General features: G+C 34.9%; 1 protein-coding gene and 1 non-coding gene across 2 annotated transcripts; one reads left to right on the forward strand and one right to left on the reverse strand.

The window, feature by feature from the left end:
• Positions 1 to 842: 842 nt before the first annotated feature.
• Positions 843 to 1,885, reverse strand: LOC124646015 (transcription factor sox-2-like). Its single transcript, XM_047186030.1, has one exon. It carries the CDS (start codon positions 1,650 to 1,652, stop codon positions 984 to 986), a length of 669 nt encoding a protein of 222 aa, XP_047041986.1. The 5' UTR covers positions 1,653 to 1,885; the 3' UTR covers positions 843 to 983.
• Positions 1,886 to 9,674: 7,789 nt separating this feature from the next.
• On the forward strand, positions 9,675 to 9,793 carry LOC124629437. Its single transcript, XR_006984291.1, has one exon. It is a non-coding gene; the product is annotated as a 5S ribosomal RNA (ribosomal RNA).
• The last annotated feature ends 3,611 nt before the right edge of the window (positions 9,794 to 13,404 follow it).

The raw sequence follows: 13,404 nt of genomic DNA on the forward strand, positions 1-13,404 counted from the left end.
CGGATTTCTCATGTAGCAGGGTAAGTATCTACTGACCCTTTTTTCAAGTTGATAATTGCAGCCATCTTAATAGATATTGCAGGAGACTTTAAGGTGGCCTGGTCTTCGTTATCAAAGATCACATAAAACTATCTCCACAATTGGTAACAATCTTATTAATTATGTAAAAACTGTGTGTAATATGCTAATAATCTTGGGTTAAAAATGGCCTGATATCAACTTTCATATTTCGGGTACGATAGGATAAGAGGAAACTCAGTTTAACATTCAGAAAGATACTCAAGTTACCTATCAGATTGTAGTCATAATTTTTGCGTTAAAAATCGTTCCCATTTAGCAAGTCATTATACTTCAATTTTATAATTATTGTTATCATACAAAAATGTCCTTTGAACACCATGAATACTACAATAAAACACCATGCGACACATTACTATGTCATTTGTCTACCATTAAGTATTCCATACGAAATTATGCAGCGAAAATTATGCCAGTTCAATGATAAAAATGTGGTAACACGTTCATATTTATTCCTCTAAATATTATGTGTTGTTATGAATGTAATTTTGCGCTTTTATAATGTCATTTGGCAGAAAATCAATGTTATAAATAGCTCATTTAGACTCATTATATACAATGCCATTGATTCATAACCATCGCTAATTTTGGATTAACCAAGCAAACCAAGGATTAGTTTACCGAAACTTCAAAATAACGTAACCAGTTGAGTAGAAAAACATTTACTACAAATAAGAATGTTCTAGAAAATAAATACAGTGCATCTTAACATGTGCATTGAACCGAAAAACGAACGTCTTTGAGACGTTAAGAAAACTACAAAATTTATAGATTAGGTAACTAAAGTGCACTAGCTTTACTTTTAAACAAAACTAAAAAATCACAAGCATTAACAAAGGTTAGCTGTACTTTCTACGGCTTAAAATTACATTATGGCCTCAAAAAACTTAAAAAACAAAACACGACTACTGCACCCCAAACGGGTAGTGATAAGAGATCCTTGTGACGTCACCAGGCACGTAATGCAGGTCCTGATAAGCCTTCACCATCATCTGCTGGTTCACAACTGCAAAAGGCCTCGGGGATATGCTCTCAATCGACGGCAGAGGCCTCAAATCCAAGCTGGGCAACGGTTCTTCCTTAGGCCTCATAGAAGTAGGCACAAACGTTGGCTGGGGTATCGAAGGCACTGTGTAGCTGATCATATTGTTATACACGAACTGATCTGGATACGAAAGCGTCTGATAACTCGGCTCTGGTCGAGGCTCCACTTCTACAAAAGTCTCCCTGGTCGTATAAAGTGCTGGATTGGAAAACGCTGCTGTATCCAACCTGTTCTTCCTCCTCGGACGGTATTTGTAGTCAGGATAATCCTGCATGTGTTTGATCCGTAATCTCTTAGCTTCATCAATGAAAGGCCTCTTCTCCGTTTCATCCAAACTCTTCCATTCCAGTCCTAAGCGTTTTGATATTTCTGAGTTGTGTAGCTTTGGGTTCATCATCGATATTTTCTTCCGTTGCAGTCTTGACCAGACCATGAAGGCGTTCATTGGTCTCTTTATGTGGTAGGGATTAGAGTGTCTTGATAATTTTGGAAGATGTCGCGGTGATTGCTGCTCCAATTGATATGCCATTGATGTAAAGTCATTTGTCTTCAGGTGAAATGAAGCTTCAGGTTGCTGATGAAGGTGTGCCGTTAGGCTTAGCTATCAGACAAGCTCTTGCTGCTTTTTGTAGTTCGCCATTGCCGAAATTATCCACTTCAAACCACAATGTCTTATTATCAACAACGTCTTTACGTTCTTCACTTATTTAGCCAACATGATCACCATTAAACAGTCTTGAATACAATACAGAATTTAGAGCATCATAATACTCATCTCCAACACGACCGAGCATGCACTGATGGTCGGTATCAAAGCGGGTTATGCCTGAATCGTGTGATTAGACCAACAATGGTACGGTCACAATTGGAATGGACAATTTTCCATGTATTATTTGGAGTTGAATAAAGAGCGGTGACAATGCATTGATTGCTCGCAAATTGTCAAATGATACTCGTCGTATGTTTTGTGTAAGCCGCGCCTGCTCACCCAATGTCTATTAACTGTACGGTGGACAAAAAATGCTGGTTCGAATTGATTTATTTGAAATTAGAGGAATGTAGTGTGAAATGTACTGTTGTACTGACGGAATGAAAGACAAGAGTAAGTATTGATGGTCGAATCAAAGATAACTGTAATAAGTGATTGTGATTTTGGTGAATTTTATTGCCATTATTGTGCGTTAATTTTCGTGGTACTAATCAACTGCCTTTGACAGCATCTCGTTGATACTATACCTACTGTTGATTTTAGGAATTAGTCCTGTAGATACGCAGTCTGCCTATGATATTGGAAGCTGAATATAAACTGCCAAAAGTCTCATCTTTAAGAAAATATGTAATGCAAAACTTTTCCATTTTCTGAAGCTTATGATAGCGAATCAATTTCTTAAGACATCTTCCTGTACTATTTTCAGACGGTACCTTACACGTGGCTTTCATTAGATACGTGTAAGGCTGACGCTACAGGATCGTTATCTTCTTACAGTCTTTTAAAAAGGACAGAACAGAGACGACTTGCTCTTCAGAAAGCTTGTAAAGGTCAGAATTTCTGAAGTATGTGCTGGTAAGTAAATATTTTAATTGTGTAGTTGTGGTTAGGACTAGCAGCAAATCTTTAAGTTTAAGACAACCCTAGTTTTGATGTTATGTTTAATGTTTCAATAAGCACCTGTTATATTATATACCCGTCGTTGGTTTACCTTCAGCGTCTTTCATACACAGTTGAAGGTACATAAGTTTCTTAAGTGTTTAATTATGTTTTGTTTTCATAATTATTTTTTTTCATAAATTCTCTTTTCTTTAATTCTAATAACAACAGCATGCTCTTCAACTCTACGCCATCTATATATCAAAATAAACTTCTTCAACCCCATTATAATCAGTTCACCCCACGACATTCATCCCCAACAAATTTTACACTGCGTTATTAGTACCAAAACATTTCACTAGATGTCGCTACTAACAACGTGTTTGATCCACGCCTTGGATTTTGCAACAGTACTCGAATAGAGAAACTAAAGTACTTTATATGCGATTGTCCATTGTGAGGCTTCAGAATGAATTTTAGGAGCGGCTAATCCTTGCAACATAATGGAGAATTGGTGGCCATTGATCAATTCAACTGGTTTTATCGTCAATTCATTACAAAAGGCTTGGTTTAAGCAATGGTAAACCTACATAATATCTAATTGTGATACACTCAATTCAATTTAAATGCTGAATTTAGCGGCATAGTATAGTTAATTCAAAGTAAGCTTTATTTTGTTTTACTACTTAACTAAACCCGAATAACTTTTTTTTCTAAGTAGGCTGACGCCGAGTTCTACCATTTTTCTTTCACGCGACTTAATAAAGTTTCAATCAATCTTCAATTTTCAATCCTTTTTGTTTATTTCTCATCATAACGTTTAGACGCAACCGTGCAAAGTCTGAATCTAATACTAATGATGAAAATGAGATTACTGTTCTAACAGACTCTCCGCTAGATGGCACTGCCACTAGCCTACCGGATATCTCACAAGATGAAGATGACCACATTACTGGGTTGAAATTACAATTGGAGAGATTAACGATGGAACTCAATGGTGCCCATAAAGAAATAGAATCTTTAACTCTAGAAAATATGAACCTTACCCGCCTTAACCAGGAATTACAAAAACAGAATGAATTATATAAAAAAGTCACATGCTCTCCTATTAAGATAAAGCCGCAAACACCAAAAAATAAAAAAACACGTGCTAAAGCTAACCAGTCTAAAGATAAACACTTGGAAAACCCTGTCCAGTGCGCAGAATCCTCCACCAGCGTCGAAACAACAATCTTATCAACCAGTGTCAACAATCATCAACAGTTAGATAAAACAATCACAGATGGCGTTAATTTCAATACCGGCAAACTGCAAAGCGATTCTAGAATGCAGTGTAAAGAACAAAAATATGGCAATAAAATTACAAAAAGTAAAATATGTATTTTAAGTACAAATAAAACTAATAAAGTACTAAAAATCGCAGAAGATACATTTCCGAACTATAGTATTTGTCACTACCTAACACCGAACTGTGGTTTAAGAAATCTTATCTCTAATTTAGATCTCAAATTGAAAAAATATACTTTAAATGACTACTGCATAATATTTATCGGTGAAGAAGATTTTCATCGAACACAGAACTATGTCGAACTGACTATCAACATTCGTGAAACACTGTCAAAATTACAACACACAAATATAATTTTATGTGCACCCACTTTTAAACTAAATGAATATTCTACAATGTTTAATTCTAGAATAGAAACCTTTAATAGTCTGCTACATCTGGATGCATGTACATATAATTACGTTTATTTGTTTGATTCTAATTATTATCTTACTTATGATTTTGCTATGTTTAGGAAGAAGAGTAGAACTGTAAATAATCGCGGCATAGCTAATATATTCCGTAACCTAAGTTTAATGATAAGTGAATTTACATTATGTGATGACTTAGATGTGTGTAATGTCCTCTATGAAGTACCAGATGTGGCTGTATCTATAAGCTCGAGTAATAATGAGAATGAACAGTTTTTTCTCTAATAAATATGTCAATATTTTGCACCAAAACATTGCAGGTTTAATAAATAAGTCTGATGATCTCTTAATATGTCTAGATGAGCTATCTAAAAAATATATAAATATTGATATCTTATGTATTACTGAGCACTTTATCATGGAAGGGTATCAGAATCTATTGTATTTACCTAACTATAATCTGGCTGCAATGTTTTGTAGAAATGAAAAGAAACGAGGTGGATCATGCATTCTTATTAAAAACGGTATTCAATGGAAAGAATTACCGAAAGTAGCAAAGTTATCCATTCCTGGCATGTTTGAGTGCTGTGGTGTGGAACTCACCAGCTATAAAATAATAATTGTATGTGTATATAGAATTCCGAACACAAACAACCTAAACCATTGCTTTGATAGACTTGAAACGCTCTTGCAGGAATTACTTCATACACATTGTAAAAACATTATTATCTGCGGAGATTTCAATATAGATGTACTAAAACCAAACAATGTTACGAATGCTTTTGAATGTCTTCTTATGAGCTACAATTTACAACTTGCTTTGAAACAACCCACTCGCATGGCCAGTTTATCGTGTATAGACAACTTTGCGCATAATGTTAAGGCATGTAAGACTGAGGTAGCGGAGCTTGCATTGTCAGACCACACCGCACAGATATTGAAATGTCCAGTACAAAAAACATGTTGTCTCAAATATTGGTACACTAAAAGAAGGGATTATAGCGTAGAGAATATACTAAAATTTAAAAACCATTTAAAAAGTCTCACTTTTTCAGAAGTATATAGCACGGATGATCCAAATGTTGCCTATAATAATTTTATTGAAACTTTCAAGTTACTCTACGAATTGTGTTTCCCAATGACTTGCTTAAAAATAAATACAATTAGAAAAACTAAATGGTTGTCAAAAGGGATCAAAATATGCAGCAAAAAGAAAAGGAAACTATTGTGGCAGTATAGGCTTAACCGTAATAAAAGTGATAAAACTAGGCTTGCTATATATTCTAAAGTATATAAAAAAATAATTAATTTGACACAAAAAGCACAAAACAATTATAGTATAAAAACATCAAAAAATAAATCTAAAACCGCGTGGCAAATTATCAATCGTGCGAAGTTTAACGTACCTAGAGCTAATATAAACAAAATTAAAGTAAATAATGATGTCATATCAAATCCCGAAGCTATTGCAGAAGCATTTAATAATTTTTTTATTGACAAAATACAGCCTAAACTTCCTGCCAACTCCAGACCTAAAACAGCTACCTTAGCTTTCAATAATAAATCAATGTTTATGGCCCCTAGCATACCGTACGATATTAAAAAAATCATTATGTCTCTAAATAGTACAAACAGTGTGGGATATGACGGTATCGCTACTAAAATACTAAAACATGTGTCTGATGAAATTTGCGGTCACTTATCACACATAATTAATCTCAGCATTAGCGAAGGTGTGTTTCCTGACGCTTTAAAAGTAGCAATTGTCAGACCACTCTTCAAAAAGGATGATAGAGAGATAATGGAGCATTATAGGCCCATATCACTCATTCCCATAATTGCTAAAGTATTTGAGAAATATATTTACAAGGAATTATATACATTTATTGAAAAAAACAAATTTCTTTGCGAGGAGCAAAAAGGATTTAGACTTGGCAAGACAGTTAACATGGCCATTTATGATTTTTTGTACAATGTTGCAAAGAATGTTGATAAGAGAAAACCGATCTGCGGCCTATTTTGTGATATGACCCAAGCCTTTGACTATGTGCACTATGGTACACTTCTAAATAAACTTGAATCATATGGCATTAGGGGGAATATTAACAATCTTATTAAATCTTATCTACAAAACAGAACCCAAATAACAGAAATAAATAAAATCGATATGAAAAGTAAACATGACATTGTTTATCAATCCACTGAACGTAAAATCTCATTTGGTGTACCACAAGGTAGTGTACTGGGTCCTCTTTTATTCATTTTGTACATAAATGACCTACCGAAATGCATCCCGCAACACTTGACATTATTTGCTGATGATAGCACATTAACGATACCGTGTAATAAACCGGAGACATATGAAAATGATATTAATGAATCTATAAATCAAATAGTAAAATGGCTAGATAACAACAATTTGAAAATTAACTTACTTAAAACTAAAAGAATACACTTTAGTCAACGGATTAATGATAAAAGTAACTTAAATATATTTTATGATAATCAAGCTGTAGAAGAGGTTGATACTACAAAATTTCTTGGACTCCGTATAGATAAAAAACTGAACTGGAAACCCCATATTGATTTTTTGTGCAAGAAATTAAGTAAATCGGCTTACGCCTTACACACACTGTCATGTATAATTGGTGTGGAGGCATTATTGACAGCATATTATGGCTTAGCAGAATCCCATTTACGATACGGCGTCATGTTTTGGGGCAACTCGACGGAAAGGGAAACCGTGTTCAAGGCTCAGAAGAGATGCATACGATCCATTTTTAAACTGAAACCCACCGACAGCTGCGTACCCTTCTTCAAAAAATATGCTATATTAACTTTGCCATGTATATACATTTTAGAAATAGCAGTCTTTGTCAAATCTAATCCGGATCGTTTCAAACGGTTAGATGACGTAGTTCCTCGTAATAGACGGGACAACAGCAGGGTATGTCTTCATAGTGCCGGAACAGCACTTATGCGCAAAAGTGTCTTCTGTATGGCACCTATAATTTATAATAAATGTCCCAAGGCCTGGAAAGAACTGCCCCTATTGCTTTTTAAGAAGACATTACGTAAATTCTTGGCCTATAAAGCCTACTACAGTATTAATGATTTTTTTAATGAGATGGATTTTACCCTTCCAAGTAGGCATACATAATTTTTAATTTTAAGTGTGTTTTAGATTAGATTTTTGTTTTTTAGTTAGTGTATTTAATTTTTTTTTTGTTTTTGCATGCCAATTTGGTAAAATATGGCAGAACCCTATTTATGTGTAACTCCATCATGTATGTACCCATATTTGCAAAATAAATTATCTTTTATCTTTTTATCTTTTATCTTTATCAAGTACCTACACGTAGTAGGTACCTACACGTTTCACTAACACGGAAATGTAATGTGAGAGGTGTTAAATCACAAATAATTATTTATTAATAAAAAAAACTACTGAGAATATCGCAAGAAATAAAAAAAAAACTGAATTTGCTCTCACCTTTTCAAAATATTTTGAGTACAGCGCCATCTATTCGTGTTTTGTATCACTAAGTACAATGTCGGGAAACAACTTACCTTAGTAACTCTAAGTGCGACCAACAGATGGCAGGTTAATAAAAGTTGTATAGTTTAACAGTAGATGACGCTACTTGTATAAATTCAGAAACATTCTATAATAATGTATTTGTTGATCTGAAAATGAAAAGTTTTATTAAAATAGAAAATCATTTGAAGACAACGAGTATTAAAATTAAATAATAATACTTAATGAATCAGTTAGACAAACTTCAAATATTTATTGCAACAACGACAAGTCACTTGATCATCATCATCAGCCTAGCCAAGTTTTAAGACTGAATATTTTTTTTTTTTAGTTTATGCCACTTTTAAACGGATAATAATAATGGTTCCGAAAAACAAATTAATCTCCAGCGATCTGTGGCTGACTATTATTCTTATTAACCAGCGTTATAATAATTACCGACAAAAAATCCAAAACATAAACGACAAAAAATATCAATTTTAACTACAAATATGAGCAGGTTCAAATAACTTTTTCTCCTAAAAAAAATCGATCTTCGAGTAATAAAACTAAAGTTCCGACTAGAATACTAAACTTCCGACAAAATTACTAAGTTACCGACAACAGAGGTTTTGACAAAATAATCATATTTTTACAACTTGCATGAACTGTTATAATTTCTTTTGTTGGTTATTAAATTTATAATTTTAACTCTCAATAATAATGAAAATACCTCTCAACAGTTTAGCACACGCGATCGAGTTGGGGTCGCGTTCGGCTGTATTCGTGTGCGAGTTCGAAAGATCCGATGCTTGCATGTTGCGTCTGTTTATGTTAAATAGTTTTTTGTTGCTTTTGCTTTCGTATTATCACTGATATAACAAATAAATGTACTAAGGAAACTACTAACTTACTATCTATTAAGGAAACTTAGTATTGTTACGAAATATGGATGAGGTACCCGTGTACCGTTCTGGATCGGAGGAGGAAGAGGAGGGAGCTGGTTCATCAATACCGGTGAAGAAGAATCGTCGAAATAAAAGTTGAGTGTTGATCAAATGCCTACAACTTTCGAAGGTTGCCCTCGATTTCTCAGGGCTTCCATCATCAGATCCTGACCTGATGACTTTGAGACCAACTGGTAGCTATTCCGTGTCGAACAAAAAAAGAATCACGTAAATCGGTCTATAAACCTTGGCGTAATCGATATACATAGGTACATAGAAAAAAAACATACCGGCGGAATTCAGAACCTCCTCCTTTCTGGGAAGTCGGTTAAAAATATTCTAGGAAAATTCATGATATATGTAGCAAGTAAAAGTTATTATAACAAGTACATTTTTATATTTTTTTAAAGTATTGTTTAACCACTGAGAATAATATTTTCAGTATAATGTTATAGTTAAAATGGAACCAAGTCTATGAAATATGAAAAGTAATTTATGAATTAATAGTAGGCAAGTAAAGATTAAAAATACAAAGCATAGTTTTCAGTAGAACGTAATTTAAACTGGTAGAAAAGTGTTATAGCAACAAACAGTGATGTTTATTTTTCGAAGACTTTAGTATCTCATTCGGTAGTAAAAAAAAGAAGTCGGAAAGTCAGTATTTTAGTCAGTAGCATTAGTATTTTGAGTAAGGGCAATTCTTATTTTTTTGTCGGAGCTTTTATTACTAGCCCTTTTAAACTTTTTCAACAATACTTCGTGAAATGTATGATTATGTAGCCATCATTCAACTTATCAATCGTCAACGTCCATACCACGTTGAAAGCACCGGTTCTCGTCCGATCACCGAAGTTAAGCAACATCGGGCGCGGTTAGTACTTGGATGGGTGACCGCCTGGGAATACCGCGTGACGTTGACTTTTTGCGGAAGATTAATTTACTATACTTACTTAAAATCTCTTTTTTTGTTTTGTTTGCTGCATTAACCTTTATGTATTTACAAAGGCGCAAAGACTCACAAAGGCCGAGGGTATTTTCAAAACATTGAAACTCATTCCATAAGCCCATTCTCTTTCTATACCTATTTTAGATAAAAAACACAAAGCACTTGATTAGTTACTCCGAAGGTCTAAAATGAAACATTTTACCATTTCACGATTTTCACCTTTACCAGTGACTCTGTAACCTCAAATTCACTTCAACAAATAAAGCAGTTGCGTACCACCAGATAAATCCCTTACCAACAGGAGGCGACTTTGTAAATCACGGACCGACATAAAGGCGAGTATTTAACGCCATATTTATGGTAATAAGACCGTTGCCGCCATAATGGAAAATACAAAAAGCGTTCGCCCCGACCGTCGTAAGGCGGGCGGAGATAATACTTTTACATGTCACGACACGACTGCGACACGATGTCTTATGTATTTTTTAAATACTTTTAATTCTCGTTATTTTTCATACTAAGTACAGCTCTCGTCAATTAACATTGCCTCTAAAGTCAGTTTATCTGCCTACTAATACCTTTCACAGTGAGGTCGATTTTGAAAAACTGCATTGTGCTTTAATAACATTTAATTAGACTGGCTTACTAGAAGCAGAGCATTGTCATAAAATCTTCAAATGCTCCTCTCTTTCTCTCTTCTCTTTAAATGAGGAACATGTGTTCTTTCCGGCGCCATTTTTTCCGACACTACAATAAGGCAATGCCCAAGCCTGTCTTTTATTTAAAACTAGCTTCCGCCCGCGGCTTCGCCCGCGTCGAGTTCGGTTATATCGCATTTCCAAGGGAACTCTTCAAAATTCCGGGATAAAAACTAGCCCATGTTTTTTTCTCAAGGCAACTCTATCTCTGTACCAATTTTTATTAAAATCAGTTCAGTGGTTTAGGTTTAGGTAACAGACAGACAGAATTACTTTTGCATTTTAGTAGCGACTAAGTTAACATTTAGCAAAATATGAATTTTATATAAATTCTTTTTCCATAAGTAATATACTTTATAATCTGGGAATATTTCAACTTAATGAACTTATTTCCAGTAGATAGGTACCTCCTATTATAGTTATCGGCACGGATATTGAGCTCTTGGCGGAAGAGTGGGGATCGCTGTGCGCACTGTACACATAAACCAATAAATCGCTTCTGCGCAGGTGAAGGTCAGGGCTCAATGTCCCTGCTGATGATTATACCGTCAGCGTCACGTCACGACCCGTCGTATACAATAAAAGTCCGTTTTAGTCTTAACTTATTGTTATTGCAAGTTTTAAGCCTTAGTTTTATGTGAGGATCGGCGGGCCTGCATCTATTTACTTTATATAGATTTATTGGAGGCGAGCCAAGAAATGACTTTACTTGAAACTTAACGGTTTAATGATGAAATATGGACAGTTTGCGGACGATGGACGATAAGATGGTGGAAGGAACAACAGACGGTGTTTTGTTTTACTTTAAAAAAACTGTCATTAACTTTATTTGTTCGGTTTCTAGCATAAGAAATAGGTTTGGAGAAGTGTCAATGGTAACATACCGATCATACACATCACACATATAAAAGCACATAAAGTATTTCTAAGATTTTGTTGTTGTTTTGTAATTTATATCAGTTCGGTTTGCTGTGTTGCTAGTGAGCCAATTAAGACTACTGAACATGCTGTCCCGATAGAATACACTATATGCCAGCAAATTAGCTTACCTTTTTCAGTAAATACTTACAATAATGTGCCGCTACTTCAATAGATCAGTCGTATAAACGTAAGCAAAGCCTTCAGAAGTGAAGGCAGTCAAAGCACGGACGGACAAACAAACAAATATAAATAATGCCGGCGAATAGAAAGGAGTGAAATGTTATTCCTCCGCCCAGTATAATAGAATAGAGGTTAGCGCACATGGGTGGGTATCCCGGGATATTTCTGACAACAAGTAAAGAGGTGCTTTGGGATATTTTTTCTATATTTAAATCATTTTTGCAAAAGTGCCAGTGTCTCACCAGGGGTGCAGTATATTTATTACAACAGTTGTTTTTTAGTGCTTATAAAAACTTTTATTTATATTACCATCAAATTAACGTCAACGGTTTACAGCCATTTTCCTGATAATTAACCCGTAATTTGTCTGAGACACAGTTGATTTTCTATTGTCTTATAATAAGCGGCATACACGTTAACATAATTTTAGAGGTAGTAACTTAGCAAGTTACGTATGCAGTAATATAATGTACATAAGTGTCTGCACCTATTGACATGTACTTTGGCATAGAGACAGATAGTTATTAGAATATCTAACCTACTATTAAAACTAAATATTTCTCATATCTTCAGACTACAACCCCTTGTGTCCCTCACAACAGAAGTCTCTTTTATGTCGCTATAGATGCGATATTTTTATTTCCTAGCCGCTCAATACTGACGCGATCCACTCCGCATAGTTTAATATTACACTATGATAACATCTTATGGTGTTATATGAATTTATTTGGTGTGAGGGATAAAATTGTTATAGAGTTAAATTAAAAAGGAAGCCAGTTTTGAAATGTTTAATATGACAGATTTTTTTTTAAGTTTTCGTTCTACTTATTGCTTGTTAGTATCTTGCCAAAAATCTCCATAAATTCGTGTACCATTTCAGTTCAATTGGTCATATTGTTTCTACTCGTCATTTGAATTCTCATGATGAACTAAGTAGAACTCCTACGTTGCTACGAAGCTACGAGGCGCTACGGCATGACTACGATATTTCGTAGCAGATATTATTTACTCAAATTCATTTTAGTTTGAGAGGGTACTGTCTTACTCTGTTGTGTAGTCTTATAAACTGAATCATTTAATACTCTATACCAGCTTCTACTCCCAGTTCACCCGCCCCCCGAGAATACTACTTCCCTCACCATACATAACATATACTTACCTACCTACTTTGTCTTTACTCACGTCTACCCCCGCAGCTACAATATACCGAGGCACACGTTACGCCCAGCGGTGGACAACACCACTAAACGCTTTATTGTTTATGAAAGTATACCCTTTCTTGGTAAGGAGGCTATTATTTGGCTTTGTTCGGTGACGGTATTGCTGTGAGATACGCTAAAAATTTTCACTCTTCATGAAATTGAAGGTTCAAATGTATTATTTTTAACACACAGGTATAAGTAAAGTACTACCTATATTACAAAAATCATCATCCTCCGAGCCTTATTCCCAACTATGTTGGGGTCGGCTTCCAGTCTAACCGGATTCAGCTGAGTACCAGTGCTTTACAAGAAGCGACTGCCTATCTGACCTCCTCAACCCAGTTACCCGGGCAACCCGATACCCCTTGGTTAGACTGGTGTCAGACTTACTGGCTTCTGACTACCCGTAACGACTGCCAAGGATGTTCAATGACAGCCGGGACCTACAGGTTAACGTGCCATCCGAAACAGCCAATGGTGTCTAAGATATACTTAGATATATTACAAACAATATGTACCTATATACATACATACAACATATAATAATAACAGTTGAAAAATAAGCATTATATGTTAATAGTTGT

Source organism: Helicoverpa zea, chromosome 3, assembly GCF_022581195.2.
Source record: "Helicoverpa zea isolate HzStark_Cry1AcR chromosome 3, ilHelZeax1.1, whole genome shotgun sequence".
In the NCBI taxonomy this organism is placed as follows: Eukaryota; Metazoa; Arthropoda; class Insecta; order Lepidoptera; family Noctuidae; genus Helicoverpa; species Helicoverpa zea.

Excerpts from the sequence above, each read along its gene's own strand:
- LOC124646015 (XM_047186030.1), bottom strand. The coding sequence starts at position 1,652 with ATGGCATATCAATTGGAGCAGCAATCACCGCGACATCTTCCAAAATTA.